At 41.9% G+C, this 19,484-nt stretch overlaps 1 protein-coding gene across 49 annotated transcripts in view; it reads left to right on the top strand.

Annotated features, from left to right (window-relative positions):
- Positions 1-19,484, top strand: part of ADGRL3 (adhesion G protein-coupled receptor L3) — a 385,183-nt gene that overhangs the window by 132,952 nt on the left and 232,747 nt on the right. For 45 of the 49 annotated variants that reach the window (XR_010472325.1, XR_010472327.1, XR_010472324.1 and 42 more), the window contains one exon: positions 17,868-18,121. The exons of the other annotated variants lie outside the window; for them this stretch is intronic. Coding sequence is in view for 41 of the 45 variants with exons in the window: in XM_065061628.1 (XP_064917700.1) it covers positions 18,067-18,121 (55 nt within the window). In the remaining 4 variants the exon portion in view is untranslated. The remainder of the gene's footprint in view (positions 1-17,867; positions 18,122-19,484) is intronic. 49 annotated transcript variants of the gene reach the window in all.

Genomic DNA, 19,484 nt, shown 5'->3' with positions numbered 1-19,484 from the left:
CAGCTATTCTTTCCCTGAGTGCTAGCTGGTTTCCATTTGTTTTCCCCCTCTGCTGTAAGTGATGTAAATGTAATGGATAATTCTCACTTCTTCGATGTTTCTGACTGAATGTCTGAGATTTCACCATTACAGTCAAGCCAGTGCTGAGGTGATGGTGAGGTGGGCCTTCCCTCAGCTTTACAGTGGTTGTGGCTGGATGAAACTGACTTCATTTTGTATCTCTGATGCTCCTCCAAACACTGTGACAAGTTTTGGGCTTTGTGCCTGTCCGTGAGCTGAATTCTCACTTGAACCTCCATCTTCAGCTCACGAGACTGCAGATTAACATGGCTGATGGCTGCTCTTCTCCGGAAAGCGTTGCTTACAGGATGCAAACTCCAAAAGCAAGTTTACTGTTTGAAAAAAATCGCAAAATGATCAAGTATTCCAATTTTGGTTTTGATTTCTAAAAACCACGTGGGCATTTAATGCTCTCCCTGGTCCACAGGACATGAACTCCAGGTTGAAGCAAAGGATGTCTCATGGGAGCTCTGTGTGGAAAGTGAATAGCTTCTGCAGTGAGTTTTGTTTTCTTATTATTGTGTGCACATCCAAGGTCCCTCTTTTTGGAAGAGGGAGCATTTTTGTTTTGCTTATTCAAGTGCTCCAAACTTCCCCTTTCTCTGAATGCAGAGGAAAAAAGCTTCTCTCTGCTCTAGCACAGCTTTTTTGCTGTGCGTCCCTGTGACATCCAGCCTGGTTTAGTGTTGTACACGGGTGTGCAAACCTGTGCAGAGCCTGCCTGGCTATGCAGAGGGTTTCCATTAATCTCCTGCTGCTGTCACCTTTTGGTTGTGCTCTGCATTTGTAGTTTTTGCTTAATGTTTGGTATTTCAGGACAAGAACAGTGCCTTTTAATCAAGCTGCAAATTACTCGATACTTTTTGAGAACTATGTAATAGTGATTTGCTGTCAGCCTCTCAAAGCTGCAAAGAAAGTAAAAATAAATTCTTAACAGAACAAAGGGTGATCACCTTTTGATGAATCAACTCCAGGCAGTTAACATAGTAACTATAATGTCTGCAGACATCTGTCCTCTCCCTTTTGCCAGCTCCCCATACGGCACAGAGTTTGTAGGCTGAGAGCAAGAAGGAGATCCCCTGTGAAATGTGTTGCTTTCTTTCCCGGGACCATTCCCCACCCAGACGCCACCATGAACAAAAACTGGAATTGTCACCCGTGTACCCAGAATAAGGTGATGCTTCTTCATAACATCTTCAGAGCCCAGAAGGTACCTGTTGTCACAGCAGCATCCAGTGCTCTGCAAAACGTAAAACCACTTGTGAGCACAACTTTGTCATAAGGAAGATTTTTATTAGCTGTGGAAGGGGGTTTTGTGCATTTCGGAGGACAGTTAGGGTCTTTGGGGTATGGAGATAGTCAGAAAGGGCACTGGGCATATTTATTGATGTATTTTCCCTGTAATTCAGAGCTCAGGCAGCTAGATAGTCTAAAGACTGATAGAAGATACACTGTGCCTCAAAACCACTGCATCTCCAGGGGAAAAACAAACAAAACCACAAACAAACAAAGCCAAACCAAAAACAAACAAAAAATCCCCCTGCAAAAACCCCACAAACAACCAACCAACCCACCCACAAAAACAAACAAACCCAACACCCCACCAGTTTTTGAAGTAGCTTTTGCTTTAAATTCCTTTGTTCTTGGTACACAGGAGGAAGTTTAAAAACAATCTAAAACCAGCCGGAAAATAATATAGGTAGTTGATAGGTAGGAGAGAGAAGGGGAAGAGAATGAATGAATAAATTAATGAATAAATAAAAGCTTGCTTTTTTTTACCACTACCATAGAAGAGAACTTGTCTGTGTTCCACTGCTTGGATGGCTGATGACAAAAGTTTCTTGGGGTGATGGCAAACTAGTCAGAACATGTTTCCATCCATGTTACCCACTTGCTGTTGCAACAAATATGAGAGCTCTTCTAACTGTGACTTTCCTCTCTCATTTTCTTAGATGCTGGGTAGCAAAGAGATTGCCAGATCCTTTGATAAATGGTTCCTAGATAACGTGATCACAAGGATTTTGTGAGCTCTTGAGGACTGGGGGCTGGGATATAAACATCTGCTGCTTTGTGAATTGGCTTCATCACCCTCTTGTGGCAGCCAGTTCCTTGGCTTAAGTGGGACAGGGGGAATTTTTTCGAGATGTTTTGATTCATTACTTTTTAGCATGGCTACATGACTCCTCATCTCATCTGGGTGAACATCAGTACCCAGGTGACCTGAATATCTTTGTTTGTTGTGACTGAGCCCATTCACCATTGATTTGGAGGTGACGTACTTGGGATGTGCAGACACGAGGTATCTGTGGTTGGTCCTGCATAGGCAAGCCTGAATTATTGGTTTCTTTTGCAGCACTGAGATAAGAAGATTGGACTTGTGTTGAGTTCTGTAGAAGTGAAGAGGCTTCTCACTAGCATGCAATGTGTTCCTCCTTTTGAGGTCGTAAAATTGCTTGTTAAATTAGTGCCAACTAGTAGCTAAAGGGGTGGTGGGAGATTTAGTAGGCAACCCTGCATTTGTGGCCCTAAACAATGTGTTGGTTTTATACTGACTTTTATAGTATCAGCAGGTGAATACTTTCTTTTCATAAGGAAATTAAAGCACTGAGGGGGGAGAAGCAGGGGAGCACCGGAGTAGAAATAGGGGCAAGGAAAGGGAAATAAATGATTTCTGGCTGTGTTGTAACTGTACTTTCTGACCAAACTTTCTATATGTCCAAATGTCTGGAGTCCTTCCAATATGTCATTGAATAGGTCAGCAGTGTTATAGGTCAAAATCCAGAAGATTGCTTTATTCAGCTAGAAGGGGGGAGTATTTGAATCATGACACTTGGAGTACAGCTCATTAGTGTGGAGAGGGGATAAAATAAATGGGGGAGCCATTAACAACGATTAAAATTTATCATAGTGGTACCAGAATTGGTACTGTGTCTGAGTGAGAAGTGAAGTCCCTCAGGCCAGTTGTATTAAGTCTTAATTTCTGAGAAGCTGACGAAAATTTATGGCTTCTTTTCTATAGGTCCTATTTAGTCTTTGTAGTGCTACAGCTTTTACTGATGCACATAAGAAATGATTACTGTTAATGGCTGAGGCATTTCTGTGGAGGTTGTGTTTAAAATCTGATTATTTTGGAGGAGAGAGAGAAATGTTGTAGACCTTGGGCTACTTTTTGCAAAGGGTATGTTGTTTTTAGAGTATTTCTGTAGGTATTGATTGACTTAGATGCGGCCTGACTTCTCCTGGTGAAGGACGGCAGCCATTTTCTCACTGTGCTTTGTGTCACACTGGGGCACTTCTGGGCTCCCCAATGGCTTTTGAGGTACTTGTTAGATAAGGAGCCTTCATCACCTTGAATCCTGGGTTCAGTTTTGGGCCCCTCACAACAAGAAAGACCTTGAGGTGCTGGAGCAAGTTCAGAGAAGGGAACAGAGCTGGTGAGGGGGCTGGAGCACAAGTGTGATGTGGAGTGTCTGAAGGACCTGGGGGGTTCAGCTAAAGAAAAGGAGGCTTAGGGGAGAATTTATCGTTCTCTGCAACTGCCTGAAAGGAGGTTGGAGTGAGGGGGAGTTGGTCTCTTCTCCTAAGGAACAAGTGATGGGATGAGAGGAAGTGGCCTCCAGTTGTACCAGGGTAGGTTTAGATTGGATTTTAGGGAGAATTTCTTCCCAGAAAGGGTTGTTTGGTCTGAGCTGGGAGCAGGAGGAATGGCTGCTTGGGGGGCCATGGAGGTGAGGCCTTGGGGTCGGCATCTGCAGTGGCTGGACAGGGCCTCCCTGATAGGCACCTCAGCTGGGCCCTTCCCGCCCCTGTCACTTCTGTGAAAAGCCCGAAATTTCTGACTTGCTAAAGAAATTCCTTTAGAGGCCGCTGAGGCGATGTTGGAGGTGTCCTCCTGGAGGCAGCCCCCAGTGAGGGTGTGTTCTGCTGTAGCAAACCATAAGTAATGTAGCCATTCATGTCCCAGACCTTTTTAAAAAATAATTACAAATAAAAGTAAAAATGATACAATTTTGTATGCAAAATTGTGTGTATGTCCAATATATATGTTTGCAACTTGCGTGTACTTTTCAGAAGGAGAAGTACACTTTATCTGTCAGTACTTGCTGCCACTGTGGTCTTTGAACTTGTAATCTCCCTAAACATCTCTTGACCTTCATAGCTGTCTGGCTGGTATTTATTGTTTTAGCGATGTGTTAATCCCCCAGCTCTTTTCTAATCCTGCTCTGTTTTTCACCCGGAGACTGGGGGAGGGAAGGGAGCGTAAGTGCATCCCCAGAAGCCTTTCACCTGGCTGGGAAGGAAGAGGGGGGATGTGGAAGTCTCCAACGGTTGACAGGCTTTTCTATCTCTAGATGCATGACAAAATAATCCCGTGAATTAATGTTACTTGTACTTTGTCCCCACAGAGTGATGTGGTTTGTCTGCTCTCCCCTGCTCCTAGCAGGAGCAGTTGTCAGTCAGGTAGAGCCTGTCATGAACCCATCCAGGTATCCTTGCTGCCTTGCCTGAGGTTGTTATAACTGAGTGTTCAGCCGGATAAATCTGCAGCAAAATAATTAAAAAAGAAGACAAACAAACAACATAGTATTTTGACAAATGTGTAACATGGAACATGTTACTGAGAACCTTTCTAACTATTTAAATGTGGCTTTGGGTTTTTAGGAAGTATTAATTAGGAGTTTCAGTCTCCATTTTTGTATTTTGCAAGGTGGCAGAAGTGTTTCAGGACATGAAGAAAACTGTGGAAGTATGGCTGTACAGAATCAATAGGTTCACATTGTTGTTCCTTTGGTTAGCAGCTTACCAATATTAGCCCTGAACAGTATTGATCTCATTTTCACACTGCTGCTACAGGATAGCTTTGCTTTGCACCACAGAGATAAAAGTTGCTTGTTTTCTGTTTGCAGTGATTTTCATGCAGGCTGCCTTTGGAATTGCCAATGTTATGAAGATGAGCTCCGACTTAGCTGGTTATCCGTGCAATCGTTTCTGTTCTGCCTCCGATAACCACACTGTGGTGTTCCTGATTATTCCTCTCGCCTTTTTGCTTAATGTGTGAAAACCTTTCCAGGTGCTGTTTAGTTAAGAAGACATAGGAACATGTTTTAGGGTCTGGGTCTTGATGTACTTCCCAGCAACTTTACGAATTTAAATAACAGCAGTGAGATACAGAAATGCATTATAGTCTTGTGACCGTGGACTGCAGGTGTATTCCATGAAACTGTGTGTGACAGTAGCTTCATTAGATAGGGTGAGCCAATCTGACTGATAGTTTCACCTAAACTGGATAAAATCCTGCTGATGGCTGGGAGATCAGCATTCAGAACGGAATCAGAGGTGCTGGCTGTTTTTGTAAGGAAAAATAGTGTAATGCCGCCAAGAGGAAGGCACAAGGAAGTCCTGTGGATCAAAAGTGCTATGTCAACTAATTCAGAATTCACTCTTCCTTTTTTTTTTTTTTTTTCCTGAGGATGAAAAGCTGTGAAATGAAACATAAAACTGAAAAACAGGAAATGCTAAGTTCAAAAATATTCAAATAGATGTTTTTTAGATTATTTTCAGGAAAACAAAATTTAGGAAGAAAAGTCCTTTGCTTTACTGATCTGAGCCCCATATCAGTGGTTTTGATTCCTAATGCTTGATGCTGGACTCTTCCTGGTGATCACATCCAGTTTGACAAAAGCTATTTCTGTTTTCCTCTATAGTGAGACAGCCCTGCCTAGGATCTTGCTCTGGGGCTTATGTATGATACACCCCTGAATTATACTGGCTGCATTACACTGAAACTACTACCCACTACTGACCTTCCAGACAGGTGGGGAGGAAGCTGCATTCTGTAGTCTGAGGGGAAAGAAGAACGATTTCAAGGCCTAGGGATGGTTGGTGAAAAAGTCTAGGGTGCAAGTTATTTTCTCTTCCCTCCTTCTATTTTCAAGTGATGACTTGAGATGGAATGGAAGGATCCAGTCCATAAGTGCTTGGCTACAAGACTGGTGCTACAGACAGGGCTTTGGATTCTTTGATAACGGCTGGTTTTGTAAGACACCAGTCCAGACAGTGATATGTGGGAAAGGTTTGTCTCGCAGGGGCAAAAGGATGCTAGGACAGGAATTAGCAGGGCTCATTTGGAGAGCTTTAAACTAGATTTGAAGGGGGGTGGGGTTGTAGCTGGGATTGCACCAGTGGGCCAGCACTCTAGAACTGATGAAGAGCAGGAGGCCTCTCACCCCCTAGCGTGAAATCTGTGTGCTCAGCTCACTTCCCTGAAATGCCTGTCCACCAGTGGATGCAGCATGGGGAATAAACAGCAGGAGTTAGAAACCTGTGTTCGGGCAGGAGATTATGATCTGGTGGCAATTACAGAGACATGGTGGGACAGCTCACAGGACTGGAATGTGGTCATGGATGGCTATGTCCTTTTCTGGAAAGACAGGCCAGCCAGGCGTGGTGGTGGAGTTGCTCTTTATGTGAGAGAGTGACTACAATGTATTGAGTAACGTCCAGGGGTGGATGAGGGGCGAGTTGAGAGTCTATGGGTGAGAATTAAGGGGCAGGCTGGCAGGGATGATACTGTTGTGGGTGTCTATTACAGGTCACCAGATTAGGGTGAGGAAGTTGATGAGGCCTTCTACAGGCAGCTGAAAGCAGCCTCACAGTCACAGGCCCTGGTTGCTGTGGGGGATTTTAACTTCCCTGATGTTTGTTGGAAGGACTACTCAGCCAGCCAGCCACAGTCCAGGAGGTTCCTCCAGTGCATTGACGATAACTTCCTGATGCAAATGGTGGATGAGCCAACTAGGAGAGGAGCACTGCTGGATCTCATCCTCACTAACAAGGAGGGTCTGGTTGAAGTCTGGTTGAGGACTGCCTTGGTTGCAGCGACCATGAAATGGTGGAGTTCAGGATCTCATGTGGCAGGAACAGAATAGCAAGCAGAATCACAACCCTGGACTTCAGCAGGGCAAACTTTGGCCTTTTCAAGCAACTGCTAGGGGAAATCCCAGGGGACAGGGTACTTGAAGGTAAAGAGGCCCGAGATAGTTGGTTAGTGTTCAGGCACTGCTTCTACCAGACTCAAGATCAGAGCATCCTGACACGTAGGAAGTCAAGGAAGGGAGCCAGGAGACCTGTGTGGTTAAACAGGGAACTGCTGGGCAAACTCAAGTGGAAGAGGACAGTTTACAGATCATGGAAGGAGAGGCTCGCCCCTTGGGAAGAATGTAAGGCTGTTGTCAGAGGATGTAGGGAGGCAATTAGGAAAGCTAAGGTATCCTTAGAATTAAACCTAGCGAGAGGGGTCAAAGACAACAGGAAGAGCTTCTTCAAGTACATTGCAGATAAAACTAACACCAGAGGCAATGTAGACCCACAGATGAACTAGGTGAGTGCCCTGGTGACAGAAGATACAGAGGAGGCAGAATTACTGAACGCCTTCTTTGTCTCTGTCTACTCTGCTGGAGGCTGTCCTGGGGAGCCCTGTACCCCTGAGGCCCCAGAGGAAGTCAGAACAATGGAGGAGTTTGCTTTAGTCAATGAGGACTGGGTTAGGGAGCAATTAGGCAATCTGGACATCCATAAATCCATGGGTCCGGATGGAATGCACCCGCAGGTGCTGAGGAAGCTGGCTGAGGTGATTGCTAGACCAGTTTCCATCATTTTTGTCAACTCTTGGGAAACAGGAGAGGTGCCTGAGGACTGGAGGAAAGGAAATGTCACTCCAGTGTTTAAAAAGGGCAAGAAGGAGGACCTGGGTAACTATAGACCGGTCAGCCTCACCTCCATCCCTGGGAAGGTGGTGGAACAACTTATCCTTGGTGCCATCTCAAGGCATATAAAGGATAAGAGGGTCATTAGGGGCAGTCAGCATGGCTTTACCAAGGGTAAGTCGTGCTTGACCAACCTCATAGCCTTTTATGAGGACATAAAGAGGTGGACAGATGATGGCAAAGCAGTGGATGTGGTCTACCTTGATTTCAGTAAAGCACTTGACACAGTCTCCCACAGCAGTCTTGCAGGTAAACTGAAGGAGTACAGTCTGGACAACCGGGTAGTGAGGTGGACAGAGTCAATTTAGAGGCCTATATCTAGTGGAGTGCTTCAAGGGTCAGTATTGGGACCAGTACGATTCAATATATCAATATATCATCGACTTGGATGAGGGACTAGAGTGCAGTGTCAGCAAATCTGCTGATGACACCAAGCTGGGAGGAGTGGCTGACATGCCAGAAGGCTGTGCTGCCATCCAGTGAGACCTGGACAGGCTGGAGAGTTGGGAAGGGAAAAATTTAATGAAATAGAACAACGGCAAGTGTAGAGTCTTACATCTGGGCAGGAACAACCCCAGGTTCCAGTATAAGTTTGGGAATGACCTATTAGAAAGCAGTATAGGGAAAGGGGACCTGGGGGTCCTGGTGGACAGCAGGATGACCATGAGCCAGCACTGTGCCCTTGTGGCCAGGAAGGCCAATGGCATCCTGGGGTGGATTAGAAGGGGGGTGGTTAGTAGGTCGAGAGAGGTTCTCCTGCCCCTCTACTCTGCCCTGGTGAGACCACATCTGGAATATTGTGTCCAGTTCTGGGCCCCTCAGTTCAAGAAGGACAGGGAACTGCTGGAGAGAGTCCAGCACAGGGCAATGAAGATGAGTAAGGGAGTGGAGTATCTCCCTTATGAGGAAAGGCTGAGGGAGCTGGATGTCTTGAGCTTGGAGGAGACTGAGGAGGGCCTCATTAATGTTTATAAATATGTAAAGGGTGAGTGTCACTAGGATGGAGCCAGGCTCTTCTCGGTTGCAACCAATGGTAAGACAAGGGACAATGGTTTCAAACTGCAACACAGGATGTTCCACTTTAATTTGAGAAGAAACTTCTTCATGGTGTGGGTGACAGAACACTTGAACGAGCTGCCCAGGGAGGTTGTGGAGTCTCCTTATCTGGAGACGTTCAAAACCCACCTGGACACTTTGCTGTGCAACCTCACCTAGGTGTTCCTGTTCCAGCAGCGGGATTGGACTAGATGATCTTTCGAGGTCCCTTCCAATCCCTAACATTCTGTGATATGCTTTGGGTAACGACTACGTTAAATTGCTCTTTTTTAAATTGCTTTTTTTAATTGATGATCATTTTGGATCAACAGAGGGGGGGTCTTGGCTTTCCTTTTAGCTGAAATAGAGTTTTCTTTCCATCCAGACCTGGCCTTTTGAGGGTTTTTTTGCTTTGGAAGGGAAACTTCTGTAAATGTAAGGTAAGCAGTGGATGAAAGGATCTTAATGTTATATTTTTAGCCATTGATTGGCTCTGTTACATCTGATAGATTTCCCATCACAGATGATAGATGTTCTCGCTTGCTCAGATCCACACTGATACCAAGTGCTAAACAATGGCACTGTATGTCTTTCTGTACAATTTGCCAATTTTGGTTACTTTTGAAGCCTGTTCTTCCTTCTTTGCCTTTGTGAATCTTCCTTATAGGAAGAACAAAAAGAACAAAGTAGTGATTAGCAAAATGTTTAGGGCTGATTTCTGATTTACTCCCTTGTTTTATGAACTAGAGTGCTTACTCCTCTTACAGTAAAATAAGTCCAAGTAAAGCTGTAGTAAAAAGTTGTCGTTTGTTTTTTACTGAGAATGGCTTTTCAGATAATGGAATGAAATACTAGACTGCAAATCCACTTCCAGGTATGTCCTTAAATAACAAAGGTTCTCCTTGCTGCTTGCTAGGCTTAGGGTGACGTTTTTAATATTTTGGTTGTGCTCCATCCTTCAGAAATTTGTGGGGTTTTGCTGGTAACCTCTAAGTAGAGCAGTGCTTTTGAAACCCTCTCCTGCAGAGAATGGGAACTGTGGGCTTCCTTTCACAGGAAACCTTTTGGGAGGTACCAAAATCCTTCCCCTACATTCTTCTTGCATATCAAACGTAGCTATATTTTGGTATTTATAGAGTCCCTTGCAAAATATCACAAGAGACAGGCCCCTACATCAGATTAATTATCTTGCCTTCTAGTTGCCAGAGGTGCTTAATTTCTTCTTAGGAATTGAATGTGATTTCTGCAAGTAAATGTTTCTCCTCGACTGTTAAGACATCTTTTTCTAGGTGGAAGCACTGCATGAGAAGTAAAATCGAAAGTAGACTTGCGTAGTTCTATATAAATCACCACAAATAAAGGTCTTACTGCAAATTTTGCAGCTATTATACTTAAGGTATATGGAGACTGTTTACTTTTTCCTTACAAATAATAAAAGCTGAGTAATTAGGTTCATTGCAGAGTCTCAGTGGTACAGCCATCGCATTTCAGTCTGACAGTATCTGATTTTGCCAGATGCCTGTGACTGAGTTACATGGTTACGTTGTTCTCTTGCTTATTTCAAGTTCAGTGTGTACTCAAAAATGTAAAATGTTGCAGAAGTTCATTGCCTCAGTTTGGCAAACTACAAATGAGAGCATTGTTGCCGAATACAGTTGCTCCAGTCCTGCAATAATTTGTCTAAAAATTAATTTCAATCCCTTAATTTCAGAGGGAGTCAAGTCAGAGTAGGTTTATTTGGGGAAACTGTGAGAAAGTTTCAGTGTGGGTTTATGTGTGTGGTTTTATTTTTTTATTTATTATATTTTTTATTTTTTTTCCCCTCTCTTCCTTACATGACATTTTCTGAGACTGTAAATAACCTTCTGTGGAAAGAACTGCCTTCATTTTTTTCCTGTGGCTCTCTTAGTGGCTGATGCTGTGTCCTAGGCTATTAAGAAATGTGTTTAATATGAGGGTTACTGAGCCAGGCACATCTTTAAATTGACATATTTCAAACCAGGTGTATTTTTCTCTTTTGGCTGGTTACTACTGATCCTCAGTTATGAGGCATGAAAATAGGGTAAGTGGCTTGCATTCCTTACTCAGCTGCCCAAGACAATTCCCCTCTTCAAAAGCATGTTTGTCCTGATTGTCCTCGCACTTAATTTCTGCAAGAAAGCAGTCAAGGAAGTAATTAATTTTAGCCTTTCACCCACCCAAACGTTTTATTGTTTGGTGGAAACTTTATAGTACCCTTTAAAAAGCACACATGCTTACTGGAGTTAGTAGCTTTTCTTTTGGAAGAAGCAAATATGTTGCTTCTAAAAGTACATGTTGCAAGAACACTTGGATTCAGAGCTATAAGAAGATGATTTATTTTCATTCTTCTATAAATGCTTAAGGTTGATCACCTGTGTTGACAAATAAGTTTTTTAATACTTATTTTTGCAAGTACTCACAAAATACAAATTATAGCTAAGATTTCTCCAAAGCAGCGAGGTCAGGAGTTTCTAATAAATTTTACTTCTATCCAGTCTTTTTCTTAATTTGCATTGTTTGGTTGAATAATGTAACCCTCCTAATACTTTCCAAGCCACTTAGACTCAACTAATCACTTACACTTATCTTCAGCATAAACCTCATTGATTTTTATTTCTCATTGAAAACATCAGTAGTAGCAAATATTCTATTGGCTCTCAGTCTGTTAGAAATACAATTATATTAAATGTCTTGTGGGGTGTGAAGAGGTTAAGTCAAGGAGAGTTGTCTGAGAAAGTCATCCTGATGTATAACATAAATCTATTTTACATTTCAACAACGTCACCCACCAGCCAAAAATAGCAATGATCATTAAAACCCAATTTGCTGCTAAACATTAATAGACATTTAATACATCATAACAGATCTGAAAGACAATTAAGCTTAACTTTTTCCTGGATAACTTTCTTATAAAAATGTGTTATTCACCTGGCTCTTGCCATTAATCTTATTTGCCACTGATTTTGGTTTTATTTGACAGTGTGCATGTGCTCACAAAGTTGTGTGTATAGGTGATCTGTCATTGTTCCTCCACGTCTTTCAAGAGCAGTGCATTTTAAGTGGGAAAAGCAATTAACCTTGGTTGTACTGCCTGTTAATTTCCTAATCTGCACAAAAAGTGAAGGAAATTACATTTTCTCAGTGCAAAACAAATAATATCTGTTACTATCCACTTGAGAAGGGAATAGTAAGAAAAAGTTAGAGAGGCCCTTTCCCACCAGGAAGAGGAAAGGAAGAAAATTAGAGGTGGGTTGAAGGAGACAGAGAAGTGGAAGGGAGAGACAGAGTGGATAAACGAGTATTGAAAGTATTTTAAAGGCTCATTCATAGGCGTTTAGGAGTATTCCTACTTTTGAACACTCCTTGAATTTTCTGTAATTCCCTTTGGCTAATTTTCTTCTCAGAGGCTGTCCCTTCCTCAGGCTAAAGCAAGACGTGATGCAGAATGCATGCCATCACAATTAGAGTATTGGTAAGATACTTGAATAAATGGGGCTGGTATGTGTGACAGAGAGGATGCCTCAAAATACGAGCTCTGCCAGTGCAGCAAAGGGAAGTTAAAATTCTGCTGACCCTGGAGACAAGCTTATCTCCATTTGCAGTGCACACACTGCGCATGTATTATTTGTCACAGAAGAATTGCTAAAAGCTCCGTGACGTGCAAATAAGCGTTACGAGAGTATTGTCAAACTCAGGCTTTCAGCATCATGAATCATTCACAGAAAAAATTACGATATTTAATTAAAAGTCATGCAAATTTTAAATCGAATAAATATGTTGGGCTATATTTATTTACCACCAGTTTACTGAACCTCTGAGCTGCTTTGGGGTCCTATATTTCAGCTTTTCTCTGTGAAGAGAAATTTACTTGAAAGGAAAGCTGAAATCCTCATTATTGCAAGGAGCTGCCACATACTGAGAGTTTTGCAATGAAATCACAACTGTTGGCAATACTGTGAGGAGTGCTTGTGTGGGTATTGTTTCCCCTCTGTGAAGGAGATGTGCTACAAACTAAGATATTTGAGTAAGATGATGTTATGTAGGTATAGGATCCTTCTTGAAAATTTATTAACACCTCCACCAAAGTTTGCAGAACATGGTTGTAATAATTGCTGTATACAACCCTGATACAGAATTTTTTTCAGGTGGTCAGAAGTTTATGATGCTATGCAGCTTGTGCAAAGAGCTCCATAGCTTTTTCCCAAGATGTACAGAGATGTATAGAAGGTATTGGGGTGGTAGAAGGGCTGACTTGCTTCTTGTAAGCAGGCAGTGCTTCACTAGCAAGAGTCTCAAGTTTTTGCTAATCATTTTTTGGAAAGCCTGATTTGGGGCAGGAGTGCAATACAAATATTTGCATATTTTACCACATCCTCAGATGATACCTTGCACCTTTGGAAAGTTTTTGCATGTGTTCTCATTATTTGCATACATGCAGGGACCTTGTGAATGATGCGCCTTCCTCTTTTAAATCTGTAATGAAGTATGTTGCCAAGGAGAACTGGCAGGTGCTTAAAGAAAGGCTGGGCCATTGTGCAGCTGTGATATTCATGTGTACAATTCGGAATAATCTTTATAAACCTCTGGACTATGTTTCCAAGACTTTCTTTTCCTCTTCGTTCTTCCTCATCTTGCCATGTGAAGTCACAAGATGTATGAATAGCTTTAGTTTTAGTTTGGTTATCATTGTCTGCTGAAACTTTGATCCTGGATTGAATGGGAAAACCAAGAGGTAGCCAGTAGCTTCCACCTACCAGATTCAACTGCTTTGTGCTTGGGTGTGTTCTTATCAAAGGCTTGATTAATCTGAGATGAATTAACTCAGTTAACACTTGTGAGTTATTTTGCAGTGAATCCTGTAATGTATCTAAAGAGTTATTTTGTCACTTCGAGTTATAGCCAAAACAGGTGGTGCTTGAGGCTTGGTTTGAGTCGACTGCAGTTCCTTGCTGTGTAACTCACACTGCAGTGATATTTGAGAATGTAGACAGCGTTGCCATTGTTGCTTGCTTTTCAGGTTTTTAAAATGACATCTCAGAGTGCTACGTGAGAGAGAAAGGAGGTGTAAAGGGCAGAATGGTCTTAAGTTTTCAAATAATATGGGTAAGATGAATTTTAGTACAGGATTGTGCAACTAGGGGCAAAGGTGCAAGTGCTTGTTTTAAATTTAGCTTGAAAATGTCTTGGAGTTTTTTGTGCTTGGGACTGAGAAACTTCCTTCGAGTTGACAGCCCCGGCAGAGATATGAGAGAAGGGGAGACACAGACAGGAGCAGGTAGAAGAACATGCTAGTGAGTCTACTCACCCTAGGAAGGCTCCCCTTGGTCTCTGACAGTGCATCACATCGAGCAAAGTTAAAACCTGAAATGAAGAGCCAAAAGCCATGGCTGCCATTTGGTATTTTGAGCAACAAAAGCCTGTTTTCCTGAACTCTGACTTTATTAACATTTTGCAGTACAGGATGAACTTTTTCTTGGACTACATGCAGACACAGATAAAAGTTTACAGAAAATTCAAAGCTTATGGGTTTCAGAAAGTTTTTCCTGACTTTTCAAAAAGTGTTTATGGAAAAATCTAATCAACAACCACAGCCGTGTTGTGGTAACTTCAGTGAGTGTCTAGGAGTGAAAGTACATGTGGTTCTGTTGAAATGCCGCGAGTGCAGCCTTCTGCTGCCCCGTTGCCTGGTCTTTATACCCTCGGTAAGGTCTGTGTGACCGTTTGCATGGCAGGTTATCTTTGTGCCACTGCAAAGTGACCATGGAGCCATATCCTGAGTACCTGACAGGGAAAAGGGTTTGAAATAGGGTAAAGGTGGAAAAGGCTGGGAGAGACAAAACGTTACTTTTGTAGCAGTGGAAAAAATAAGTAAATAAATGTGTTGCACAGACAACTTTTGACCAGAAGGGTTGCAGCGATACTGTTGTTTAGTTCTTCATAATGGGAGTGGCAATACAGGTAATTCTTTTACTTATTTTCTAACTTTAGCTTGCAGTTGATGAATTTGTTTTTGCAGAGACTACATTTTTTTTCCTCTTTCTTGCTATTGTTACTCCTCATCACTCTCTTAGTGAAATTCTGAATGTTGTCTGGAATAAGTTGTCTCAAGTAGCAAATGCTGAGAATGGGCAATTATATCTGTGGTTCCAGCTACGCCCATCAGCTTCAAGGAGTTCATTACTTCCAAACTTTTTTTTTTAGTTGCCTTTGGCTTTCTCCTGTTATGTCTGTACCACTTTGAGTTGGATTTTGGGAACTGCCAGCTTGCAAATCAGGTTTGGGTGATGCTTAGTAGCAGATTAGAGCGTGAGGGTGTCATGGGTAGCCCTATGGGCAAAGAAAGGTAAGTGAGCAGAAGAATGTTCTTGTAAATTGGTGCAGGATGCATCATCTTCATGCTTCAAGTCCAAACCCCTTAAGGTCAAGTGTAGCCCTTAAATTTTTCACTGTGATGGTGTATCCCCTTCTTGTGTAAATAAATGTTAATGCTCTGCACTGGACAGTTCACAGTTGCATGCTCTAGTTTCTCTCTTTTTGGCTGTGTTTTACCTGGAGATAATCCAAAGATGAAGCAAATTTTGTTTTGCAGGCCTCTTTTTTTGCATCTCTTAATGGTGCTTGAGAGGGTTGTGTAACCATTAAGACAAAGGGCCGTTCCATGCCTTTCCTGTCTGGCTGTTCCCCTGCAGATATCCAGTGCACAAACACACTGTGATTATTTGATTGCATGACATACAAAACCACCTGGGTTACAATGTGTTTGGTTAATATAGTGGTGCCTCGTGTTGTTAAACAACTTCAGCATTTCTCCAAACGCATTGTGGATTCGTTGGCATTTTTGACTGGATGATGCTCTTCCAATAGGATAAAATGTTGGTTTGTGGTTAGGGCAGTTGCAAGACATTAGTTCCTAAAATTAGTGTTTGGATTTGGCAACAAACAGTTGAATCCTTTTGCTCCTTCAGCCCCAGTCCATGAGATGACAGAAAAATCCTTGAATGCCATTGTTCAGGAATATGTAGATGGATTAAAAAAATTTTAAAGGCCACTGTATAAATATTTTATCAACAACCCTTCTCTGGGATAGGTAGCATAATTAATGTGTGACCTCGTGAGTTTACACTCAAAAACCTTCTGTTCCACCATAATGTTGTTTCTTCCTAACAGATTTAGATTGTCCAGAACCTGATTCAGCTTAAACAACAACAACAACAAAAAAAATCGGAAAACAAACCTCCAATCCTTTGCTGCCTGGCTGAGCCTTTGCTTCAGGGAAGTTTACCTGAGCTTGGATAACTTTCCCCATCTCTCTGTACACCTTTTCAGATTTCGTAGTACAAAAAGCCTCTCACTTTTAAAACTTTATACAAGAGAAAGCTGTAGAAAAAAGCATGCATAAATAATGGCCAGCAGTGTAGCCTGATGTGCACTCATAGCCTCCTAAAATATAAATGGCAAACTTGATTGCTATTTAGAATGTATGATTTAAAATATTCATGAGTCTTGTCCCTATTAGGAAACCAAGCTTTAAATATTATCAGTGACCATTCTGTTTCGTTGCAACTTGAGCAAAGTTTTAATTTTTAGGATGTCTATAAAGAAACCACTTGACTGAATATTGACCTTGGACTTTTTAGTCACCTCAGCTATGGAACTGAGAAAAAGCTTTGGAAACTAAATGCTATATTTGAACGAACAAATCACAGGGATAGACTGTGGAGGAGAGAAGAGTGGGAAAATAATATCTTGGCAGTGCAAGCAGATATATTTATCAGAAAAAATGCAGCTTCCTTATAGACTTCAGTTCTGAACAATGCGGGGTTTGATTTTGTTGATCAGCAAAGATAGCAGGCAAAACAAAGGCCACTTTGTCATGCCGGAGTTTCAGCAATTTACCCGCATCACAATGGCATGTGATGCAGTTTTTCATATAGCTCTTTGGCTCAAACTGGGTTTTGAGTAAGAACAAAAGTTGGCAAAAACAGCTGCTTTGCTCAGAGAAGAATAACGTCTGTTGATCAGAGATTTTTTGAGAGATGTTTAATTAGAGCAGTGCTGTGAAGGCTGCGGAGTCTAGAAAGTTCAAAACAGATATGCAGAGTACTTTTCAATTCCTCATATTTTATCATCATTTCAAAGTCAACGGGGAGCTCAGTCTCAAACTGATGCCGTGGTTTAACTCTGTATAGTTGTGTTTTTTCCTGCCAAGTTTGAGTCACTGTGGCAATTTAGACCCTTCTTGAGAGATTAAAGTGATGGGAAGATGGAATCCTTTCTCCAATTAAGCAAGCAAAGGTTTCTGTTGAAGCATGGATACTGATTTCCCTGTGCTTTCTTGTAAACCTGTGGGATGGAGAAGACCACTGTTATTTTAAATCCTGCAATGAATAACTGTGGAGCTTTTCTAGGAGCAAGTGACTTGAGTCCTGGGCAGTTACCAGAGAAAGTAGCTAATAGGGTAAGGGGTACTTGGGGGCCCTAGTTGGGTTCAAAAGCTGCTCCAGATTCAGCAATTAAAAGCCATACAGGAGACACGTATGGGGTCAGCATGGAGCCTAAGCGCCACTTAAACCTATTGCAGCTCTGAAATTTCTCTTGGCTTGTGATGTATAGACACCCAAATCTTTTCGGGAGCTGGGTTTAGAAGTCCCATGTACCTAGGATGCAATCCAACACATATGGACTTGTTTTTTTCTAGTCAGCCTCGAGCCTGTGGATTCTCTGGACCTGTGGGCATCATTGTTCACAACTTAAGCTCTGTTTTGAGCGAGGAAGTGGAGCATTAGTGATGCACAAACTGGCTTTCTGCAAAAGAACGGGTTTTAATTCCTGTTGTGTGTAGTAATGTATGTACATCTGAAGGGCTGGGGGGAAGACATGTTTGCCTTTACAGCTGTTGGCAGCAAAGAAACACAGCAAGACTTGATTGAAAACACCTCTCTTACTGTTTTACTAACTGCATTTTTTTTCCTTTCTTGTTTGTAGGTCTCAGATTCTGGATACTGGCTGTGGGATTTTTTTTAATTATTTTTATTATTATTTTTGATTGGCTTTCCCCCCCCTCTTTTTGGATGTGAATCGAAGGCCAACAGTTAAAGTGTCAGAACCAAGTGCAGGAGGACGCTCGCCTTGTTTTGTTGGAAGCCTTATTTGCTGGGATATTTTCAAGGCTTCCTTCACAGTCATGTGGTCATCACAGCTGCTGTTCTTCACAATGCTCTTAACACCAGTAGCCCATGGTGAGTTGAAAATATGGCAAAAATTTTGCCTACATTTTTTACCTAATGCTGGTTTTTTTTCCAGGATGTTGGTAGTCTCTCCACACTTGCACCCCAGGCCTTTGAATTCCCAGACTATATTATAACTTGTTCACTCCTAAAACAAAGAATTCTGGTCACATAAAGATTTGTTATCAAGTTTAGCTGCTATATCAAGGCAGACTTTTTTCCTCATGCCCAAACATATTCTTTTGTTTGTGCATCACTGGGGTTGTCTCTCCAAGCTTCTGCATGGAAATGAATTTTCCTTTTGTGAGTACTGTTCAGTAAGGGGCTGCGTGTCCCCCTAAGCAGAAATATTTGGTCTTTTCATTAGCCAGGAAATCATTAAGTGAAATCTGACACAGTTAATTCTTGAGTGTAAGATTTTTAAGGCCTGGTTTTGTGTTTGGTTGTTTTTTGGTGGGGTTTTTTGTTTGTTTTTTAATATGAAACCCAAATGTAGGCCCTGGAATAAGTTGCAAAACTTCCTAAGTGCTGAAGGGTTCAGGAACTCCTGTTTGCAGTGATGGTTGATAAATGCTCAGAGCAGAGGTTGAGAAAATCTGACTGCCTGATTTTCCTGGTGCCTAAATGGAAGTCAAGCTCCACCAAGGATCTCATTTTAAATTACAGGTCAGTGGGAACATGCTGGTAAATAACATGATTCCTTGTTGTGTAGGCTGTGGGTCCCTGCTTTTAAAATCTTCATCAGACTTTTTGTGCTTCATATTTGCTCTGTATGTGTGAAAATATTAGAGCAGAATTTTATAACTAAGAAGGAGGCTAAAAAAATGAAATATGTCTAACTGGCTGAACATATCTATTTATAGCACAACCTGTCTCTTTGTATCACTGATAACACCTTTGGGCACAAAGGTTATCTGTATTATCATTCTTCATGCAAAACTCCTTGATGACTTGAAAATTGGAATTAATATTTAAACTGAGCCAACCAAGTGGGGTGGAATTGAAAGAGCTGTTAGGAAAGGTGCTCTCGTTTTTTCTCCAGGAAAGTTAAATGGTAGATGTTTTTAAAATCTTTATACTTCAACAACCTTAACAGTTAAAACAATTAACAATTTAAATACACATCTGGCAGTTCTGGTTTTAACTCACAATGCCACTATTGCTAGGAAATCCTACTTGATAGTCACAGTAAATGAAAATGTCACAAATGTCCTGGGAGTTCTGTTATGCTACATATGGGCAAACATCAGAGATGCTTCTACCCTCTGTGTTTTTCGACAAATCAAGTGTACAGAGTGGCTGCTGTGGTTTTTGTATGTTTAACAAGGCTCAAGAAGAGTCCGTGTGTCATGGGCTGGAATGGCTCCTGGCCTGC

Source organism: Columba livia, chromosome 4 (assembly GCF_036013475.1).
Source record: "Columba livia isolate bColLiv1 breed racing homer chromosome 4, bColLiv1.pat.W.v2, whole genome shotgun sequence".
NCBI classification, from domain to species: Eukaryota; Metazoa; Chordata; class Aves; order Columbiformes; family Columbidae; genus Columba; species Columba livia.
Note: the sequence above shows the minus strand (reverse complement) of the source record. Positions and strands in the feature narration are given on the sequence as shown.